The following is a 24,349-nucleotide window of genomic DNA, read 5'->3' as shown; positions in this document are numbered from 1 at the left end:
TATGTGGAAATGTGGCGTCATTCTGAAGAAACAACAGCAGTTACAACCGCTGGTCTTGTGTGTGTACAGTTATTCTACAGACGCATTTAAAGTAATCGACACATACAGAAAGACCTTTAATTCTGCAGTTTACAGCTGCAGACGTGTATAAATATGTGATATTACCATAATAAACAAACCGGCTCACGACACTTGCTAATGTGCCCTTTAAGTCCTGAACACTTCATTTATAATGAGGTTGCAAGTCTCTGTTGTTATGTGTATGTGTGTGTGTGTGTGTGTGTGTGTGTGTGTGTGTGTGCTGACCGTGGGTGTTTTGGCTTTGGACGTGTCCTCGGGGAATCCAGCGATGCTCCTGCGGTTGGAGGAACTTCTGTACGGTCTGTGGTTGTTGGAGGAAGCTGTTCGATGGGACACAAAAGACACTGACGAGTCACAGACCGACACACACGAACAGACGGAAAACAACGACATAACAACACAAACACGGAACGAGGGAATCAGAAAGTCCAAATGAGTGAAGAGGAACAATCAAACTTCTCAAAACCTCCTTAAACCAAAGAAAAACATTAATATTTCAACCTGTCTGCAATGTTTCAAGAATTTTCTAGAAAAAATGGCACTTCAGTCAAAAAAATCTGATAAGTTAGTATAAATTAGATGCAGGTGAAATACAAGTGAATGTTTAGATTTAGAACGTTGTTTCTGCAATTATTTTTTAACCATATTTTTGGGTTTCATACATTATTTAACCTGTTTATCCCATGTAGAGTCTCACATTAGATAAGAAGCAGGACAAGTTGCTGACACATATAGACATTCACACTCACACCTACAGACAATTACAGATGAAGATTCACCTTTAGTTTACTCTTGTTTACATTTATGGCAAATCAGCACCATAAAACTATGCAGAATTAGCTGTTAGCAGTTCCTGTTTTTAATGGATGTATCGACAACTATCGCTGGATCACTTTAATACTGAAGAAAACTTAAAAATGTGATGATTCTATTTCTAAGCAGATTTATGGACGTTTATTTGTGACGATAATAATATCCTCCAATAGTGTAATTCACACTGAATCGACAAATTAGAGCCGCAACAATTAGTCAGCAGAGCATTAATCAGCAACTACTTTGTTAATCAAATAATCATTTTAGTAATTTTTTAAGGAATAATGTTGACCATCTGCTGGCTGCTGCCTCTCAGGATGTCAGACATGACAGAAAAAGTGAGAATCTTGTGATTTTTGACTTTTGATCAGACACAACGAGACATCTAAAACGTCACTTTTGGGATTAGGAAATTATAATTTATATGTAATTTTCACTATTTTCTGACATTTTATAGACAAAACAATGAATCGATTAATCTGGAAAATAATCGTCGGATTAATCGACAATAATAATAGTTTCATCCCAACTAATAACATGTTTATTATGCCTGTGTGTTCAGATTTGACTTTGAGGAAGAGTGTGAATTTCTCACACAAACTGCAGCAATTAGCCGCTAAATGTTTTTAAGTACCTTAATTGTCTCCATGAGCAGCGTGTCACATCTGCTGCTGCAGCTCCAGCTGCAACCAAATTATATCAACTAACATCTCGTTGTTTTTTAGATACTCAGCGTGCACCTGTCTCTTTCACCTCAGGCTGTATCTTTGCCTCACATCTCACAAGTTGAATGTTTTATGTTGATTTTCCCTTTTTCCTCTCCTACAGAGACCTGGATGGTTTAAAAGAACTTTTAAAATGATAAATATACCTTTAGAGCAACTGCAGGTTATCTGTCATTCAGCAGAGAGTGACGGAGGTTTTGTGCTTTAACATGTTTTGCATCTTAGGTTTAAGAAAACACTGATAAATCTGATCCGCATGTCTCTCTCACCTCTCTCTGGTGAGTGGAGGGCAGCTGAGGAGCTGGAGAGCTGTTTGTTCATTGGTTGATCTGAAGTGGGTGGAGACAGGAAGTCACCGACTGACAAAAAAAAGACCAAAAACATACAAGTCACTAACACAGACACATACATGACACTGAATAAATGCACCCACAGCTGCTTCTGCTGTATTGACTGATGATGTAAAAGTCACAAATATATTCAATAAACGACCCGATAACAGAACAAACACCCGGCACACGACAAGCACAAAACTGCCAGCTCACACAGAAAATAATCCAGCAGATCGATGAGCCATGCAGGCCGCTGAATGAATTAACCTTGGTGATGTAAGACAGAAATGAAGCAGCAGAACAGAGAGCAGAGGCAGAGGCAGCGAGTCTGTCTGCAGCCTGCTTCATCATGAAATGGAGGATGATGATACGGAGGGAAGAGAAGCCTACATACCAGCGAGTACAGACATTAAGACTCAGTGTTACTGGATTACTGTGAATTACAGGATTAATATGATAGTTGGATTTAAGGTTTTTACAAGGATCACAGTAGTACAATTTACCCCAATAATCTGAGTTTACAGGATGTGTTTGATTCAGATTAAAGGCAGCATGTGGAGTTTCTGACCTCTAGTAACACTCGAGCTGGACAGGAATCTCATCTGAGAATATTCTTCCTGTCAGTCAGATGCTCAGTCGTCTGTTTGAGTGAATATGGGGCATCGAACCACAAAACTGTTTTATTTTGTGTTTTATTTTGTGTATGTCTCTTGAAGTTTCTTCTGTCATTAACATCTGTCCAGGAATTACTAATTTTTTGTAATTTTTTTGACTAAATTTGGCACATTTAGACACTTATTAACCTTTTTTTTTAAATACTGTAAATAAAAGAGAAAGAAAATAAAAGGATTTTCTTGGCATTCATTGTTTTCCACTCTGAGAAACTTCATTAACCCTCCTGTTGTCTTCCTGTCGACCACTTTTGTCCTCCCGTTGACTCAGGAGGACAAAAGTCCACAATAAAACACCCAAAATTCAGTGAAATTAGTGATCATTACTTTTACTTGCAAAGTGTGTGGTATGGAACCATCCATGTGATTTCCAGGTAATTAGATGAAAGAAATCCATATTTCTGATATAAAAACATTTGAAAACGGGTCAAATTTGACTCGAAGACAACAGGAGGGTTAAACAGCATCTTAACATGCCAGTTTGAAAGATCTGAATCTGTTTATTAGGTTACGTTTACTCTAATTTTAGTTTTAAAAACCAGCAAAGGTGACGACATGACAGCTAACGCAAACATCGTTATCATGATAACTTAAATCAGTTAAAATCTGATCATTATCACACACAGTATGCAAAATGAAGAGAATGAAAAACTGAAACCAATATTTCACTCTACTGGGAACTGTATGATGAAATATTCAACTTATCATATTCTCCTGCTTTATTATCTCATTATTTTAGCTAATTGTACTGATCTCTGTGTTTTGCTTTGTTGTTTTTACTGTACAGCATTTTGTAACTATGTGCTATTCATTTATTTTATGTTATTAGTTTATGTGACAGGGACAAACCTCACTGATCGATATAAAGAAACAGAACAGTAAATGAGCCAGACTGAACCTAGAATATTAATCTTTCTCTGTCATTTCTGGCCAGATGATATAAAAATGATCTTTTCAGTGTCTAATATCCTGCATCAGTGCTGGCGGCTGTTTTTTCTTCCTTATTCCACAAAGTAGAGGAGCTTCAATATTAGAAAACAACGCTATTATATTATTATTACATATTATATTGGTAGTTTAAAACTGAATAAAAGCACATTTTTTTCCAGTGAAATTCCTCTTGGGTTTAGTGCAAAAGTGCAGCAGAGGTTCAGAAAAAATAAAAAAAAACACTGATTCCCACAGTGCCTGTATCTGTAATATGGGACGTGTGTGTGTGTGTGTGTGTGTGTGTGTGTGTGTGTGTGTGTGTGTGTGTGGGTTTCGATCCAACTGCACTTGCTTTTTGTGTAGGTGGGGTCTAATAAGTTTCACAGATAGCTACAGGGTGAATGTCTGGTATGATGTATGGTTGTGTGCGTGTGTTTGTGTGTGTCTCTGTGTGTTTGTGTGTGTCTGTGTGTGTTTGTGTGTGTTTGTGTGTGTCTGTGTGTGTTTGTGTGTGTTTGTGTGTGTCTGTGTGTGTTTGTGTGTGCAGAGGAGTGGGGTGTTTTATAGACTGGGCTCCCTCCTGAGAATGATATGTATGCATCGCTAAACACGGCCCTGGGCCTGGAAGACAGGAAGTGGAGCAGCCCTTTGTTGTGATAGGGGTGGGGAGTGTGTGTGTGTGTGTGTGTGTGTGTGTGTGTGTGTGTGTGTGTGTGTAAAATCGGGTTTCCAAACCAGACACTCATTAGCCACAAAGGAAAAAATAAGTGGAAATATGTGGAACAGCAGCACTATTGTTTTTCTCTGTTTTTTGTATGAGTTCATACACTCAGTGTGTTTATGTTCAGTGACTTAAGGCTTTTTAAATTCTCTTCCAGTCTGTTATTGCTTTTAAACTTCATCAGTTTGATTTTTCTTTCGTACTAATGAAGCTTTTGTTAATTCACATCTTGCAGGTTCATTATTTTTCCATAAACAACAAGTCTTTGCAGTTGTTTTTGAACATCACATCACTGAAGATGAATCAGAATGACCAAATACAGCCACATTAGTAAAATCTGAACTGTAATTGGACATAATAAGTACATAAATATCAGGCAGATATATAGAGGAACAGAGGGAAGTCATCAGCGTTACATCTGCTTGATATAAATGGCAGCAGTATTTCAGCTTGGATTTGCATTTTTAAGTATTTCTTGGCAGCTCAAACCATTATATTCCTTCAGCATATTTATGAAGTAATGAGGTCAAAAAGAATTATTAGATCTGAGGTATTTTTGCCAGTTTCAGAAACATATTTCTGCCTCCGCAGGTCTGTAAACACCTCCAGATCTTTGCACTGGTGTCGGCCAACATACATGCAAGTGACATTAATCTGTGCACCAGGGGCTGAGTCACGTTCACCAAACCAGACAGAAACAGAAACCTGAACTTCTACCATAGAAAATAATAAAATACAATAAACCGTCTGTGTTCTTTCACCATCTGGTGGTTTGTTTTAGCTGCTGGATATCCTTTCCTGCATTTGTTTGACACAATGGATTGTAGAGAGGTTTGAGTTATAGTTGAGATTCTGTAAGATATAGGTGTGTCAGTATACCGTTTTCCCTCCATTTATACTGTGGTGAAACATTCTGATGCTAACAATACTGCCAACCATTTCAATTACTATGATTATTGCTGTCTTTATTAGCAAGTTTGACTTTGATAAACCCCTAAAAAACTGCATTTTTTTTACCAGTCAAATAGAGACACAGAAGGACCAGAGAACCAGGCTTCTCTTGCCATGACTTGCTATGCTAACATTAGCTAGTCCACCTGATGATATGCGGCTAGTTTACGGTTAAGTGAATCCAAGTGATCAACAGGATTTTTTGGTTCTTTCACAGCTATTAACAACCAAAACAAATCAGACCATGCAGAGAATCTAAAAGAAGAGACACTAAGCTGCATTTAAAGTCATTAAACTTTAAACAAACAACCTGCTTTTGTTTGTGGTGTTTTTAGAGTTTTTGATGTCATTTTGCATTTGCAGGCTGCAGCAATATACAGTTTAGAGCTGCAATGATTAGTTAGTTAATCAATTAGTTGTCAACTATTAATCGCCAAGTATTTCAATCATCATTTTGTGACATTTTTTAAGAAAAAAATGTCCATATTCTCTGATTCCAGCTTCTCAAATATGAATGTGGTTTATATATATAGTGAACTGAATATCTTTGGGTTGGGGACTGTTGGTTGGGACAAAACAAGATGTTCAAGGACGTCACCTTGGGCTTTGGGAAACAGTGAGATTTTTCACCATTTTCTGGGCCAAACAACTGATCGACAAATCGAGAAAATGACAGACAGATTAATCACTAATGAAAATAATCATTAGTTGCAGCCCTGATATTGATCACTGTTCAGTTTGTTTGGTTCAATTAAATCCAAAGCGATCATCATGTGAAGTGATTTTATTGTACGTATAGTGGTATTTCAGAAAAGTTTGATGATTATCATGATAATACTGTATATCTGGCCACAATAATCGTAGAATTAAAATGTGATACTGGCACATCTCTACTGCCAACCTGTGTGAAATCATAGATATTTCTGCTTCATGTCTACAGTATATAAAGATGTCCTCGGTGAAGCATGTTTTCCTTTTCTTAAACACCAACATAACTAGAAAAAAATGTCAAGATGAGTGAATGAAAATGAAGCAGCTGATGACTTTTACAAGGAAGTGTCCACAACACTGCGTTAAATTCACCACCACGCACAGAAAACACATTTAATAAACACACTGCAGGACGATATCACAGCCAGTGAGACAGTACAAAGACGTCCACAACGCATGCAGACACAGGATCAGCTGCAGGTGAAAGGTAGGTGTGGTGGGCGGGCGGTATAGGCGTGGCACACAGAGATGTGGTCTGTACCGTTACGGGATTTGCGGGCACTGGAAGCAGCAGGAAGCTCATTGGGCTGAGCGGAGCCAATGGCAGGGCAGGGCGGGGTCTTAGGGTTACCTGGGCAGCAGGTGAAGCAGAGCGGAGAAAGCAAAGCGTTACACTCACACACTCCCATGTAAACACACACTCATACGAACACACCTGCGTCAATAACACATGACAGACCTGACACACACACAGGTAACAACAACAACGACTTCCATTCACACATACTGACAAAACCAGGACAGAAACATCTGAGATAAACCACAAGACCCCCAGCAGGAAGTCATCAAAACCTCCATATGTTGGACAAATCAAGATTCTAGATGCAACATGAACACATGTTACCAACATCTTACCAAACATGGCTGAGCAGAGTGAAACATTATGCAATAAAACTGCAAGTAAACCAAAGCTACAAGTGTAACGCTTCAAAAAGCATATTTTCAACATATAAAGTCTAGTACAGGATACTGTTGTTAGGTGGTTGACAATAACAAGAATAAAAGGCGCCAGTATACTCCACCAGAAGAGCTTGTTGGACGGTAGAATAGCTTCGGAAACCCCAAAGTCAAACCTTTCAAACGTGACAATAGAGAGAGCTGCGTAGGGCCATTTCTGTAACTTTCCACAACCATCATCGTCATTCACACCAACTTCACACTGTGATTGGCCGGGAGTGCAGAGGTGAGAAAGTAAGCAGGCTCTAAAGTCCTCTCTCAAGCTCTCCTTTCCATTCATTATATGACATTTTTTGTCAACAACCAAGTGTAACACGATGAATGTGCCATGTTATCCCCATATTTATCCCAATATTCAGGCTTTCTGCCACTCGGCGACTCACAATTCTGCCTTCCAATTAAGGGTGGAAACCACAAATCACTTTGGTAATTAATTTCATTTCAAAGATTCATACTCACTGATTTGTTCTCTTTTTTTCATTGGCTAAGCTGTTGCATCACTATTTAAATGCACTACAGTATGTATGTCAGTAACTGAACACATTACTGTTCATACGGCCTGATATCCAGCACTGATTCTGTCCTCAGTTAAATAATACGTTCAGTCTGTTGAGTCCAAGCTGTCGCATTCAGTTCAGTATAAAACCAACCAATATGAGCACTTTTCATAAGTCGAACAGCTCAGCAGCCTATTATTTCAAACAAAGATATCAGATTATAGTTGTTTCTGTAGCTTTTGTGGTCTTTCAATATGCCTTAAGTAAGGGATAATTGCAGGATTTCATTATCCTGCTTATACCATGGTCACTTGCTAAAGAAAAAATTAAGACAATTAATTTATATTTTCATGCGTTTTGCAATCAAAATCTAATGTTTTTTTTTTACAAGCAATAACTCAGTTTCCCTGGTAACACTTGAGGGTTTGACTAATACCTGGAACAATCATTGACATCCCATAAGGTTCTTATGCAACAGAAACGTTGTTCACTACTCTAGTAAACAGGAAGAACCTCAGATACGACTTGGCAACAGGAGATATTTTTAGTCCACTCAGCTCATAGAACCCTTTGGCTCAGCTATGAGCTAGAAAGCTAACGTTATGCTAGCAAGATTCAAAGTCAATAATACTGTGTACAGTTGACGAACAGTAAATATAATTTAACAGTATGTTTAACAATAAGACTAGCTAGCTATCCTGGTGTTAACTCCTTGTGCTGTTTCTCCCTTTTCTTTTCAGTTTCTCTTTCTTCAGCTGCATCTCAGTCATCAAGGTTGTCAAATTCTTCAAACGGGTTAAAAGAAATGTTGAAGTCACTCATTGTAGTAATAGGAGAATTAGAACAGTGAACAGACACGGTTTCACTGGACCTACTTAGTAGTTGTCCATTATCAGGATTTAATGGACACCCAATCAGAATCAAGTATTCACGCAGACAATGGTATGAGGAGGAAGTAATATACTGTGACTCGCTGCTAAGCTGACAACAGCGGGGAGCTCCACTGTTAGAAACTACAGATTCAGTCCATGAAAATGATGATTCATTCTGTTCACTTTGAAGATTCGTTGATAAAGATTTGTTCGTACATGTACTGAACGCCTCTACTTCCAACATGGTCGGACAACACGTTGAACAAAATCCTTCTTTTCTAGTACGACCCCATCTTGAGAATTTATGGGACAAACTGAAATTTTGCCGTGATGATGACGCTAGATGAAAAGTCAGGGCATCACCAAAGTCAGGATGATACATTGTCTGGGAACAATGAAGGTCTGTACAAAATTTCATGAAAATCCATCCAATAGTAGTTGAGAAATTTCAGTCTGTACCAATATGGTGATTCACTGTCCTCCCAAGAGCCATCCTGCTTACAAGGCCAGTTGCTATATAAGTGTTTCAAATAAAGGCCTGCTTGTCTCTGCAGTTGAGGTTAATAAACTATTTGAGAATTTGCAGTAATAAAAGGTAATGTCTATAAGTTCTGACATTCGCATGTATAACACTGGCTCTTATTGTCTATGTGTGCTTTTATTGTGTTAATGTTTTCATGATTTTGTGTTATTATGTTGCTTTGCTGAAAAAAGAATTTCCTCTTTCCTCTTTAACATACAAAGTTTTGAATCCAACATATGACTGAATTCTTCTCATAAACACTAAAACACCACTTGAAGGCACCGTGTAACCCCTGAACATCAAGCTCTTCCTTTGTATTTAACCTAAAGTAGCTTTATGGCTGGAAAAAATCATCTTTTCCACTCTGACAGCATCATATACTGTATATTCTATATCATCTTGCTCCAGCTCTTTATTGAAGTTTTATGATAAGAAACTGAAATATTCTAGATGTCTTGTGCTTCATTTTATACAAACTTCAGCCTGACATATTTGGTATTTTTGGAAACTTTGTGATCTTCACTAGAATTTAAGATAAAGTTCTGTGTATTTGAAGAAAGTCTGTAATAATGACCAGGTGGTGATGTGAACAGAAACACTTTCTTGATCAACTTTGTACATCAGTATTCAGTTTCCTGTTGTATTTGCATTATTATCATGGTGAAGTAGCCTCTTATACTGTAGCTGCTAAATTTATAGCCTGGAAGGTCAGTTTGTTATTGGCCGATCAATTGCCTCCATATTTCTTTCAGTTTTTCAGACCGTAAAGCATGTGAACATGAATGAGTCTGTTGTGTTGTAGTCCCGGTTCAGAGCATCTGTTTCTGTCAGATTAATCAGAGAAAAGGCAGCTGTGAGTGTGCAGACTTTTACCTTCGGAAAAGAGGAAAATACGCAGCAGGCACACATACACACACATTTTGCGTCTTTAGTGAGTCTCTGTCCTTTAATCGAGTGGAGCGCTGTAAGATGAGATGCTGCTGTTTCTGCTGCAGTGAGCTGTTCTGCTGGGTCCGACAGATCCCAGAGCAGCCTCTCTGCCAGTCAGCCGGGCAGGAGCCAAACGAGCTGCTGGGTGGACCCCGATCCCGGGTCAGTGCCAGGACGGATCGGGCTGATGGGTACTGTCTGTGAATAATTGATGGCGTTATGAATGCACCACAGGATCTGGGAGCCTCGCTGGTGGCGCTCTGGCCTCCTGCTGGCTGACATGACGGCAGAGATCATCTCAGAAAAGACGACGAGTGAAGCAGAAAGAGGCGTAAAATAGGAGAAGACGGATGTCGGCGCGGTAAACATCCTCATGTCGCTCTCCGTCTGTGTTTATGTTCGTGGCCTTGTTGTGTTCAAGGTTAGATGTGTAACTCCTGCTTTTCTGGAAATTAGACCTGCCTCCTAGCACGGAAATAAAACAACACACACAAACAGACACGCACACACACACCTGTGGCACATTTACAAGCTAAAACCACCAGCTAACAGCAGGACTTTAATATGTGTGATCACGCAGATGATATACGTGACTGTAAACACACACTCTCTCTCACACACACACACACACACACAGCGTCTCGTAACCCTGATGAGATTTGGAGACAAAGCGCTGAGCAGCTCCTGCATTGCAGCCTCCACACCCTTTTCCATCACTGCCCTTTTCATCACATCCTCTCCTTCCTCTCTTTATCCTCATTTCACCTGATCTTTATCCACCGCCGCCCTCCTCTGCTTTGTTGTCCCCACCCTTCCATCCAACCATCCCCCCCCTCATCCTTTTTCCCCCCCTGACCTCCAGACCTCCTCCCTAAACACCTCTCCTCCTCCTCCTCCTCCTCCTCCTCCTCCTCCTCCTCTCCCAGCCCCCATCAACATCCAGCATCCAACCCGTACGCTCTCCCCTGTTCTACATCTCAAACCAACCCTCCGCTGACATCATCATGATCATTTCCCGTCTTTCTCTCCATCACCTCGTCAACAAACCCCCCACCACCACCACCACCACCCCATCATCATCATACTCACCCTCCACTCCATCAGGCGGTCCTCCCCATGTCCACCGTTTAGGCCTGTTATCCAGGTGGTCCTGGGCCTCCCCTCCTCCTCCTCCTCCTCCTCCTCCTCCTCTCTTATCAGCGCCTCCTGCTCTCCGGCGTACCAGGGCCTCCAGCCTCTCCTGCTCGTTCCGTTCAGAAACAGGGAACACAAGACACTCTCTCACTGAACCATCGCTACGGCGACGGATGCCCGGCGATGCGCTCGGAGACGGCTGCGCCATGGTTACCGCATGCAACCGCAGCGGCCTCGCCCCTCCGTCCTCTTCACACTCGTCTGTTTCTCTGTCTGCTGGCACTCGAACGCTTGCTCGCTCGCTCGCTCGTCTGTCACTCAGTGATACATAATACAGCAGCTCTCTCTCTCTCTCCGTCTGCCGCTCCCTCTAGGTAGCACTGAGTCCCTCTCTCGCTCTCTCTCCTACCTCGCAGTTATTCACCCCACCCTCCCTCTCTCTCTCTACCTCGATCTCTCTCTCTCTCTCTCTACCTCTCCCTCTCTCTCTCTCTCCAATGACTGAGTCTATCTCAGAGAGCACTTTAGTCAGACGGGAGGGGACAAAATGCAACCCGTCACCACCCCCACATACACACACATGCATGATCACACACACACACACACACACAGACTGAGTGGGTGGATTGGATATTGATAATGGTTGCATTTGTTTGATCTCTGGTGCTCTTTTTTTCTTCCCATTTCCTGTCTCTTTCTGTTGGCTTCACTTTACCTTCCTGTCCTTTTCCCCCTTTTATACTTTACATACATTTAAGAGCTCAAGTCAATCAATCAATGGAAGAAATGTATCAATCTAGTCATTTTTCAAGCAAAAAACGCCAAATACTCTCTGGTTTCAGTTTTTTCTTTGTCATATATGACAGTAAATTGAATATATTTTGGTTTTGGACACTTTGTCAGACAAAACATGTTAAATGAAGGCATCACTATTGGCTCAGAGAAATTGTAAATGGCATTTTGTAAACAAACACTTTATGGACTTATTGAAAATCTGCAGATTGATCAATAATGAAAATAATCCTTAGCTGACGCCCTAATAAAAATGCAGCTCACAACAACAAAACAAAATGTGATTTATAGACAATTATTTTTCCATCTGTTTGAGCCTTTTGCTTGTAAAACAATATGATTTCCTCTGTTCTGTCTCACCTTTTATTTACTTGCATATTTACTGTGTGTACTTTCCAAATGTTTGAGTTGCATCGTTTTCTTTGGTGAATAAACTTATTTACATATTAATAGTTTGTGGCATAAAAATCAGATTTCATGCACTCAAGTGAATGGTTGAGAATAACTCAACAGATATGAGTTTAACCTTCTGCAGGACCTCAATTTGCATATTTTATGAGGTGAATGACTCCTTGTTTTGATGTTTACTTTTGTCTTTGACATATATTTTGTATATTTAGTGAAGTATTCAAGACATTTTATAGCTTAATATATCTGATTTCTTAATTATTGTATTATTCCCTTATGTGTAATTGGTAGCTATGATGACATGCAGGTATTATTTTGCTGTTGCAGGGTCAAAAAAGAGAAAGAAAGATGTATTTTAGGATTAGACATAACTCTGTCTGTCTTTCTCTTCCTGCTTTTTATGTGGCTCAGCTTTCTATTTCCAAAATTTTTTTTTTAAACCAACAACCATTAATGTGTTTGTAAGCAGCCAGCTGTGGTATATACAGTAATTGCACTACATAAAACCGATATGCTGCTCTGTCTTTATATATAAAAGATGGCAAATGCCCCACCTCAGCATTGTGGGGGGGCGTTTGCTGAAGGTGCATGCAGAGTCACGTACAAACTGCAGGAGGGTGGAGAGAGGAGGTGGAGGAGGGGGAAGGATGAGGTGGGTGGAGGGAGGGGGGGAGTCAAGACGAAGGATTTAAAAGAAGACAAGGAGGCAGCAGAAATGTGAGGTGAGGGAGTGAAACGGTAGGTTTCCAGAGGTGCAAAGAGATATAGGTATACTGTAGATATTGATCACAGAAGAACAGAGACGAGCGGACTGCAGCAGAGTCGATCACTGCGTCCTGATTCAGGATTTTAAGAGAATCTGTGCAACACAAACACAACCAATATAGCACAGAATAGTGATATATAAGTATAATTAAGTATATCATGGATGCTAATTTAACCTCTCACAACTCCCTGTAGTATTTCTGCATGAAAGTGAGAATTCTGAATAGTTGATTGTATCTAATGTGGTGTTTGTTTTATTTATCAGGGGCAGTGACATGCATTAAACAACATTAATCACAAATGAGTTAAATCATAATGAGCTCATTTACATCTGAGGTACTTTTCCAGAATGTTAAATGTCTCTGACATATGGAGACGCTACATATGCATAACGCCTTTAAAATGTGACACAATACAGAAAACTAGAAAGCAAACACTGCACATCAGCTATCGGACAACTAGAGCTGCAACTGTCAATCATTTATCTGATCGGCAGGAGATGAATCTGCAACTATTTTGATGATCCGTTGTAATTTTTTTTTAGGTAAAACTACTAAACATTTGGTGTTTCCAGGTTCAGAAATAGCTGTTTTTCCTTCTCTTACATGATAGAATATCTTTAATGATTTCACTTTGAGCTCTAAGATATTACAATGCACATTTTTTGACCATTTTCTACGGTTTTATAGATGATTATGATATCATAACGATTAATTGGTTACTCAAAAAAATGATCAAAAGAATGAAAATAATTGTTAGTAGCAGCCTTTTGTTACTGTCTTTTATCTATTTCATCTTTTTACTCTTATTCTATTTTGTTCTATTTTATTTTATTAGTTTTTATTTTTCATATTCTCAAATTGTTTAATTGTTAATCATACATTTGTACTGTCATATTATCAGCTTGTAAAGCACTTTGAATTGCACTCAAAGGTGCTTTACGAATAAAGTTTGATTGATTGATGCTGACAACTACTGCCGACTATAAATTTAGCAAAGAGAACAACAAACAAACACTGACTCCTTCAAACAAAGAAACCTTCACTGACAGTTACTGGAATTTCATTTCAAAAATTGCAAGGAAAAAAAGTCGTAAAGCATAAAAAAAGGTGCTAAAATTGAATTATTTGGGGCTATAATGATAATAAACCCACACTCCTGGTGGTGCAACCATATAGTACAGTGCAGTATAATAACTATAACGTCCACGCTGTCTCTGCAACTGGAAACTATTAGCCCATCAATTTATTAGTTTGATCACAATCAATTTTGATAACAGATTAATTGTTTTAAGTCATTTATCAAGCAACAAGCAACTTCTCCAATGTGAGGATTTGCTGCTTTTCTCTGTTTTCTATCGTGAATAGAAGAATAAAATGAATATTTTTGGACTGTTGATCAGACAAAATAAAACATTTGAAGACGTCAGCTTGAGCTTTGTGATTAATTTGTGACTAAGAACAAAGAATTCTGACTTAAACAGTTTTATAAGAAAGCAACGAGCATTAACCTTTACTACAGTAAATGCTCACAATAAAGACTGAAATCCTAAATGAATTCTTTATGAAAACCTCCTGTTCTGATATTGATTGTGTAGATTTCTGTTTCCTTTTCAGAGGTGAAATATGTGCTTGTCACAGCGCTGTGAGCATCGACTGTCTGTTCCAGTAAACGGCACATGATACGCTGCCGATGATGTCATCGCCCCGTGAGACCGACGGATCATTATGTCATTAAATGTATGTATATGAGTGTGTGGACAGGAGGGGGGGGGGAGGGGGCTGTTAGCATGCAAACACAGCTTTTAAATCAATATAGACAGTGACCCCTCCCTCCCCTCTTTGGACCAGACTGTCACTGACTTGGAGCTCGTTAACCCTTCACGTGCTGCTCAGCGTTTCAACGGGTTCTTATGATTTATATTCTAGGTCGACATGAAAGGGTTATTGCAGATAACGCTGCAGGTAATTTATGTCGGATGCTAAAAAAAATGATGAGTCAATTGTTTTCAGCAAAGCGGTGCCCACTCATGACTCACAGAGAACAAAGTGATGAGTCTTATTTTTAAATTTAAAGGCTACTTCCTGACAAAAAACAAGCGAATATGAGCAGATCCTGCTGCTGTAAAGACAGGATGTTGCTCAGCAGCACTTCAGAGCTGGTGATAAGGGAGTAGCATATGCTGCTCTCTCTCCTCCTCGCTCTGATTTCTCTCTGCTGCATCTACTTCTGTAATTTTTTGAATAATTGCAGATGGACAGCCAAAGAATTTCACAAGTTCAACGTAGAAGTCTGTTCACAAATAGCAATGTGTTACTACATTTTTCTCCACAAATGCTTAAACCTGCAGTAACAGATTTTTGGCCCCTTGAGGGCAGCAGAAACAAGTAGTGAACACAACACTGACATGTCATCACCTTTTAAGTTGATATGTCTTTTGCAGACAGTTTATTTCGACATCCAGCAGTTACAGAGCAATATTATCATTCATGTGGAGTCGTGTTTCTGTCCACCTGGTGAATATAAGTCCAATATTCACTCTAGTTTAGTTCTAGGCTCTTTAGCTGCTAAATGCTCCATTATGTTCACCAGCTAGTCTACAGCTAACTGTGTCTGTTTGGTGCTGAGCAGGTAGTGTAAAGTGGCTTTTTACAGCTTTTTCTCTGAAAATGACACTATGAGAGACGCTGAGAGTGAACCAGAACAGTAAAGTTTCAGCCGGACAGATAAACAATGAGCTGAAACTCACTATAAAGCTCTGTAAAGCCGAGGTAGTGGTGTCAGCTGTGAGCTAAACTTTGTTCATTTCTATATAACTTCCTTTTGCATCATACCGTGGTATGAAAAAGTTCAGGCACCCCTCTGAGGCTGCATAATAATTTACTCTGTCTTCACAGAAAATGATCACATTGGCATGCCATTCACTTTCTAATAAAAGCTGAGTACTGGGGTATTTTCCAGACAAAGATTTTTAGTGTAGCGATATTAAGTTGTATGAAATTAAATCAGACGTTGAAAAATAGACTGTGCAAAAATTTGGGCACCCTTGTCATTGTGTTGATTTGAACACCTGTAACTACTTAGAACTGATTAATTGGAACACAAAATTGGTTTGGTGAGATCATTAAGCCTTGAACTTCTTAGCCAGGTGCAAATCATGAGAAAAGGTATTTAAGGTGGCCAATTACAAGTTGTTCTTCTCTTTGACTCTCCTCTAAAGAGTGGCAACATGGGGGCCTTAAAACAACTCTCAAATGACCTGAAAACAAAGACTGTTCAACATTATAGTTTAGGGGAAGGCTACAAAAAGCTTTCTCAGAGATTTCAGCTGTCAGTTTCCACTGTGAGCAACATAATGAGGAAATGGAAGACCACAGGCACGGTTCTTGTTAAGGCCAGAAGTGGCAGGCCAAGAAAAATATCAGAGAGGCAAAGGCGAAGGATGGTGAGAATGGTCAAAGACAACCCACAGACCACCTCCAAAGACCTACAACATCATCTTGCTGCAGATGGTGTCACTGTGCATCGTTCAACAATTCAGCGCACTTTGCACAGGGAGAAGCTCTATGGGAGAGTGATGCGGAAGAAGCCTTTTCTGCACACACACCACAAACAGAGTCACTTGAGGTATGCAAAAGCACATTTGGACGAGCCAGCTTCAGTTTGGAATAAGGTCCTGTGGACTGATGAAACAAAGCTTATTTGTTCATAACAACGGGCGTTATGCATGGCGGCGAAAGAACACAGCATTCCAAGAGAAACACTTGCTGCCCACAGTATAATTTGGTGGAGGTTCCAACATGCTGTGGGGCTGTGTGGCCAGTGCCGATACTGGGAATCTTGTTAAAGTTGAGGGTCGCATGGATTCCACTCAATATCAGCAGATTCTTGAGAATAATGTTCAAGAGTAAGTCACAAAGTTGAAGTTACGCCGGGGCTGGATATTTCAACAAGACAACGACCCAAAACACTGCTCAAAATCTACTCAGGCATTCATGCAGAGGAACAAGTACAATGTTCTGTCATGGCCATCCCAGTCCCCAGACCTGATTATCATTGAAAATCTGTGGGATGATTTAAAGCGCGCTGTCCATGCTCGGCAACCATCAAACCTAAGTTAACTGGAGATGTTTTGTAAGGAGGAATGGTCCAAAATACCTTCAGACACTCATTAGAGGCTATAGGAAGTGTCTAGAGGCTGTTATTTTTGCAAAAGGAGGCTTGACTAAATATTCATGTGATTTTTCTGTTGGAGTGCCCAAATTTATGCACCTGTCTAATTTTGTTTTGATGCATATTGCACATTTTCTCTTAATCCAATAAACCTCATTTCACTACTGACATAATGCTGTGTCCATCAGTTACTTGATTGATCAAAATGAAATTGCTGATCCAAACACTCAATGATTTATAAATGAAAATAATGGAAATTGTCAGGGGTGCCTAAACTTTTTCATACCACTGTATTGTGAATCACTGCTGTCTCATCTAATTGGCTCTGACAAGAACACAATAACCTTCAGAATGACTTGGACAGGATTTAGATGACCTTCAGCTGGGGGGAAAATAAATCCAGACCTGATGCACTGCAGCTTTAAGTCAAATGGAGAAAACCAGCCGAACTTTTCATGTTTCAGTTGAATGCACACAATTGGTCAGCTGACAGAAAGTCATTAGAGCTTCTGCTTTAATTACTTGCTATTCTATTCAACTCTGGTTCAGCCTAACAACAGCTGGAAATACACTGACTCCATTAACGGGTGGAGTCAATAAACCGAGCGGCAAAGAGCTCGGAGAGAGAAAAAGGGATAGAGGGGAAGTGATCACTGGTGAAAAAGATGCTTTTCTTCACACAAGAGTTATATTTATTGGTTTAAGTTTACGCACGACAACAAGAAAGACACGAAGGGATTCATTGTTCAAGGATGGGGAGGTGAGATGAAGGAAGGGATACATAAATATGAATTGAAGAGGCTGTAGTTGATTCATTGATGTATGTGTAATTTATTATGTTATTAAAAACTAATAAAACAAGTTGGGGATGTATTTGTGAGGGTTTTAATGCGATGCAACAATGGCTCAGGAGGTAAAGCGGGTCGTCCACTAATCAGAAGATCGGCGGTTCGATCCCCAGCTCCTCCAGTCCACATATCAAAGTGTTCTTGGGAAAGATGCTGAAGTTGCTCCTGAAGGCTGCACCATCAGTGTGTGTGAATGTTGGCGTGTAGCGTAAAGCACTCTGAGTGGTCAGAAGACTAGAAAGGCCGTCCATTAAATGTAGTCCATTTACCATTTTAGTGGAATTGGATTTGAGAGCTTTAACAAAGTGAGGTGAGTATCACATTTCAATACTTTTTTTTAGTACTGATCTAATTCTGTCCGTAGCAACATGAAGTGAAAACTGCAAAGTACCAGAAGTTGACAACAACTGCTTTGTCAGACTTTTAGTTTGCTTCTTCTTTGATCAGATGCTGCCTGCTATAAATCAGATTTTAATTTTGTACTGTATTCATGTCAGTCAACTAGTTGCAATTAATGTCCTAAGAATCCAAACCGACAACTAAAAAGCTTCTCAGCAGGAGTAAAAATATAATTTCAGTATGTTTGAGAAGATGATTCGAGGTGAATTTTATCGTGCCATGACCTCTGACCTTCTCTGCTTCTTGCTGCAGACGTCTCTTCTCCTCAGCCGCCGACCTGCGTCGCTTCTCCTTCTTCCTCTGCTCCTCCATCTTCCTCCCTCGCTCCTCGCTGCAGCGCTCCAGCTGCTGCTGAGCACGTCGCTCCTTATCCCGCAGCACCACCTCCAGCTCTGCACACACAAGTACAGACGAGATGTAACTAAACACAATAAAGTTCTTCAGTAACTTTTGAGCTGCTGGTACTTTATTGGAGTATTTCTGTTTTGGGAGAGTTTCTTCTTCTCTTACGTTACATAATATTGTACTTTTTTCTCCTCTACATTTGTCAGACAGCTGGAACTAGTTATCTTTAGAGCTGCCATAATTAGTAGATTAATTGATTAGTCGATTTACAGAAAATTAGTGTCAAAGGGTTAGGGTTAGGGTTAGGATTAGGGTTAGAGTTAGGATTAGGGTTAGGGGTTAGAGTTAGGATTAGGGGTTAGGATTAGGGTTAGGGGTTAGAGTTAGAGTTAGGGGTTAGAATTAGGGTTAGGGGTTAGAGTTAGGGTTAGGGGTTAGAATTAGGGTTAGGGGTTAGGGTTAGGGGTTTGAGTTAGGGGTTAGAGTTAGGGTTAGGGGTTAGAGTTAGGGTTAGGGGTTAGAGTTAGGGTTAGGGGTTAGAGTTAGGGGTTAGAGTTAGGGTTAGAGTTAGGGGTTAGAATTAGGGTTAGGGGTTAGAGGTTAGAGTTAGAGTTAGGGGTTAGAGTTAGAGTTAGGGGTTAGAATTAGGGTTAGCGGTTAGAGTTAGGGTTAGGGGTTAGAATTGGGGGTAGGGTTAGGGGTTAGAGTTAGGGGTTAGAGTTATGGTTAGGGGTTAGAATTAGGGTTAGGAGTTAGGGTTAGAGGTTAGAGTTAGGGGTTAGGGTTAGAGTTAGGGGTTAGAATTAGGGTTAGGGGTTAGGGTTAGGGGTTAGAGTTAGGGTTAGGGGTTAGAGTTAGGGTTAGGGGTTAGAATTAGGGTTAGGGGTTAGAGTTAGGGTTAGGGGTTAGAATTAGGGTTATAGGTTAGGGTTAGGGGTTTGAGTTAGGGGTTAGCGTCAGGGGTTAGAGTTAGGGTTAGGGTTAGGGGTAGAGTTAGGGGTTAGGGGTAGAGTTAGGGTTAGGGGTTAGAGTTAGGGTTAGGGGTAGAGTTAGGGTTAGGGGTTAGAGTTAGGGTTAGGGGCAGAGTTAGGGTTAGAATTAGGGTTAGGGGTTAGAATTAGGGTTAGGATTAGGGGTAGAGTTAGGGTTAGAGTTAGGGGTTAGAGTTAGAGTTAGGGGTTAGGGTTAGAGTTAGGGTTAGAGTTAGGGGTTAGGGTTAGGGGTTAGAGTTAGGGGTTAGAGTTAGGGTTAGCGGTTAGGGTTAGGGGTTAGAGTTAGGGGTTAGAGTTAGGGTTAGCTGAAAATTTGCTTCTCAAATGTGAAGATTTGATGCTTTTCTTTTCATTACATTATAGTAAGGGTTAGGGTTAGGGTTAAAGTTAGAGTTAGGGGTTAGAGTTATGGTTAGGGGTTAGAATTAGGGTTAGAGGTTAGGGTTAGAGGTTAGAGTTAGAGTTAGGGGTTAGAATTAGGGTTAGGGGTTAGGGTTAGGGGTTAGAGTTAGGGTTAGAGTTAGGGTTAGGGGTTAGAGTTAGGGTTAGGGGTTAGAATTAGGGTTAGGGGTTAGAGTTAGGGTTAGGGGTTAGAGTTAGGGTTAGAGTTAGGGGTTAGGGGTAGAGTTAGGGTTAGGGGTTAGAGTTAGGGTTAGGGGTTAGAGTTAGGGTTAGGGGCAGAGTTAGGGTTAGAATTAGGGTTAGGGGTTAGAGTTAGGGTTAGGGTTAGAGTTAGGGGTCAGGGTTAGGGGTTAGAGTTAGGGTTAGGGGTTAGGGTTAGAGTTAGGGGTTAGGGTTAGGGGTTAGAGTTAGGGTTAGGGGTTAGAGTTAGGGTTAGCTGAAAATTTGCTTCTCAAATGTGAAGATTTGATGCTTTTCTTTTCATTACATTATAGTAAACTATATTTGGGTTTTGGGTAAAACATTTTACCATTTTCTGAAGTTTTATATATATTATATGTCAATCATACATTTACATATTTAATACATATATAATTTCCATATTGTAAACTAAATATCGGGTTTTGGACTTTTGGTCAGACAAAACGAGATGTCATCTTGAGCTGCGTGAAATTTCTACAAGCTTTTTCATTATTTTCTAACATTTATAGACAAAATGATTAATCGATAATGAAAATAATCGTTAGTTGCAGCCCCAGTTATCTTGTATATTCAGATCTTACGTTCATGGAATAAATATGGGTCTTGTATGCAGGTCTGTAGACAGGTATACTTGACCCCATACACCTCAGAATCTATTAGACCTGCCAACCAAACTCTGTAAAATTCAGAGTATTTAAAAACAATCACATCCCGATAACAGAATTCATGTAACTCTACATTCTGGTCTAAATGTTTTTAAAGGTTGTGTCTACACTGCCAGGAGGCTCATCCTGGCAAAGAATATTAAATCCCTTTAATTTAGTTCTTTGACTAAGAGCTGAAAATATTTAGTCAAACCAACATGTCCAATATGTCTCATTACACTTGAACAGCAACAGTAGAAGAAGTTGTCTGTTTACTTTGTGCATAGACTGATAAATACACTTGTACTTTTGACACTTTTGATTCATATGTGCCTTTGTGGTGTTGATATTATTGATCAGCTACAGACCAGACATTAATCCTTGTGTTTCAGCTCTTTCTGACATTGTCATATTTGTATGTTTCAGATTGTTTTCATGTGTGTAAATGAATTGTACATGTTTACTTGTTTGCTTCAAATTTCCTCTTGAGGGATGAATCAAGAATTTTGAATCAAATTGAAATTAAACCCATTAAATTCCCATAAATGTTATTGAGTTACTGGTGTTACTGGTTGTAGCTGGTTATAAGTCATTCCTGTCTATTCACAATGTCTTTTTAGGAACTCTGAAAAACAGCTTGATGACGTTACTTTTAGAGAAACTCAGAGACATCTCTGGCTTTCTTTTCTTCTTTGTTTGCTTCATTTGTCCTTTCTTTCCTCTTTGACCTCCACTTCTCTGTCTTTGGTCCTTTTCTTGCTTCAGAATCAAAATCAGAAAACTGGGCATACAGAGGTTTCACCAGATAGTGGAATTAAACTCTATTCTTCCTCACAACAAGTACTTTTACTTTGAATACTTGAGTACATTTATTGCTGATACTAAGTCTAATGAAGTCAAATCCATTATATTACAGACCCCAAATTACAAGTTTGTCTTGTTCTGTACAACACTCTCTACCATTTACTGTTTTCTTACCAAGTAAATATTTAAATGTAAGACTTATAAAAGATGTATTTCTAAGTGTATATATAAATACTTGTCAGCTTTAGTTAGATCAGCCCATAGAACCTCACTCCTATTCTCCCCAAATACATTAAATAGTCCAGAAATCCTTTCTTTTCTTGATTTCTTTTATCTATATTTTTCTATTTAGGTGTTTATTATCATTCACCCCTTGATTCTGTAAATTCCTTTTATTTTTATGGTTAACTATCTGTCAATATGAATAAACGTATCTCATAAAAGCTTTAAACATGTGAATACTTTCAACACGAGCCCACACACTGCACCCACCGCTTGTGTGTGTGTGTGTGTGTGTGTGCCAGTGACAGATGAACAGCACAGCCCACATAGAGCTGCACCAGCTGGACAGTTACTCATACCGTGTGTCTTCTCTCTGTCCTCGCGCCGCTCTTTAGCTAAATGCTGCCGGTCCGTCCGCAGGGAACCTCGACACACATGAAGGAAAAATTAAGAGACGAGTTCAACTGCTGGCAGGTTGTAAGGTTGAACATATGTTTTAAATTCTTGGCTGCTTTTCTATTGTGTCGTATTGTTTTATGTGTGTGTCTGTTTGTAAGGATTTTGTGTGAATTTGGTGTCAGATAACTAAAACATACTGAACTATCTGCTCCCCTCTTACATATAATCAATTCATCTAAGTCTCGAGAAGAAATTGGAAAAAAAATATTAATATTGGTGTTAACAAGTTATCAGTATGCTAGCCCTCCACAAAAAATGGTTAAAAGGAAATAAGATTAATAAAAGTATTCATGATTTTTCATGATGAGAGTTATTCCATATAAGAAAGTGTAAATTGTCGTATACCGTGGAAACAAGTGTTCAGGCTAATATACAAAACAACAGTAGATCCTTCCAGTTAAAAATCATTTATAATGGAAAAAACAAACAAACATACAAAAAACTGAAATAATAAAGCTGAGTGAAATATTATTTCTCTCAAGACTAGACGAGACACCTGCAAATCATAAATATTAGACTGGATTATCTGAGGTGTAATTTAAACACTGTGTACTTGCAGAATTTCCACTTTGTAGATAGTTTGAACTCATAGTGATGCTGTTAAATTACCATTTTTTTCTGCCCTGGATTACAGAGATAGTAGCAGCACATCAAAGTATTTTATTGTGATTAGAAGTTTACCTGGAGGGCTCCTGTGATTGGATGGTGATCGAGCAGGAGACGCATTCCTACTGGTGAGCAGCGGCGCAGGAGGAGGTGCCAGGGCTGTGATTTTGGGGGAGAACAGTCAAGACATGATTTATGCTACACTGGCCAAGATGCAAACACTGCAAAAAAAAAAAAGCATAAAGCTGGAGTGGTTGCATTCATAAATGTAGAATAGACTCCAAAACTAGCAATCACACATATTGAACATGGCTTCCAAATGCAATAAATCTCCTGTCAATCACTGTATCACCTTTGGGGTTAGGTGTCAGTGCGAGCTGTCAGTGCAAGACCCCTCGAGTGTAACCCTCAGCCCTCTCATGTTTTTATTTCTCAATCCGTCAAACTGACATGAAAGCTGCCAGCGGACATTTACATATTGACATACACATGTGACAGCTGAAAACATGCTCTGAACACACACTTCCAGTCATTACATATGCAAATACATGCTAAGCTGAAGTGTCCCAATGGCTCCACTCCGGCTTAATCTGCGCTCAAGATGACATCACATGCAGAAAAATCGCCTGAATCACATTTTAAAAAACGACAATAGCTTCTTTAAGTCGATGCATGTGTGACATACAGTACAGTATGATCACACATACAAGCTGCTGCATTAACGAAAGAACATGGTTGATGTAGGAAAGACAGCTGCATACGTCCTGCAGCCTTAATAGAGGGAAACATACAATGCAGCATATTAAAAAAGAGCATCAGGATCTATAAAAGTACTCTCTACATGTATTTTGCAATATAGAAACATCACCTATTCTCATGTTATTCAGATGCAATATGAAATTCAGCAATAATGAGTATATTCTTCTAATATATTCTGCATATATATATATATATATATATATATATATACATATATATATATATATAGATAGATAGATAGATAGATAGATAGATAGATATATTCCACAGTGCACTGCAATATGTTCTTCATTAGGCTACATATGTAAATTACAACTATGTGTAATCTCTTGATATCAAGACCAACATGCAAAAAAAATGCAAAAAATGTTACATTATATGCAGAAAACCTAGGATGCACTCATATTCAGAGCCTAATAATCTCCATTGATGGAAAATATATTTCCAGATGCAGGATAAACCAACCTTTAACCATTTTATATTGGCATTAATCTTTAAAATAAACATCAAGTACAAAGCATAGCCTGACACAAAGAAGTCTTAAACAGAAGATTGCAACCTAAACAGGATTTTTTTAAAGGGAAATTCATGCTTTTTAATCAATAAGTCATTGATAAACTGG

General features: G+C 39.3%; 1 protein-coding gene across 4 annotated transcripts in view; it reads right to left on the bottom strand.

The window, feature by feature from the left end:
- Positions 1-24,349, bottom strand: part of map7d2b (MAP7 domain containing 2b) — a 36,340-nt gene that overhangs the window by 11,016 nt on the left and 975 nt on the right. Inside the window, exons 2-8 of one of the 4 annotated variants that reach the window (XM_044340159.1) lie at positions 23,044-23,127; positions 22,263-22,328; positions 18,525-18,685; positions 10,864-11,014; positions 6,477-6,566; positions 1,889-1,978; positions 307-425 (exon numbers count right to left, since the gene is read on the bottom strand). In XM_044340159.1, coding sequence (XP_044196094.1) covers positions 307-425; positions 1,889-1,978; positions 6,477-6,566; positions 10,864-11,014; positions 18,525-18,685; positions 22,263-22,328; positions 23,044-23,127 — 761 coding nt within the window. The remainder of the gene's footprint in view (positions 1-306; positions 426-1,888; positions 1,979-6,476; positions 6,567-10,863; positions 11,015-18,524; positions 18,686-22,262; positions 22,329-23,043; positions 23,128-24,349) is intronic. The other 3 variants (XM_044340160.1, XM_044340161.1, XM_044340162.1) reach the window with 3 other exon arrangements.

The sequence above is a fragment of the Thunnus albacares genome, chromosome 21 (genome assembly GCF_914725855.1).
Source record: "Thunnus albacares chromosome 21, fThuAlb1.1, whole genome shotgun sequence".
Taxonomy (NCBI): Eukaryota; Metazoa; Chordata; class Actinopteri; order Scombriformes; family Scombridae; genus Thunnus; species Thunnus albacares.
Note: the sequence above shows the minus strand (reverse complement) of the source record. Positions and strands in the feature narration are given on the sequence as shown.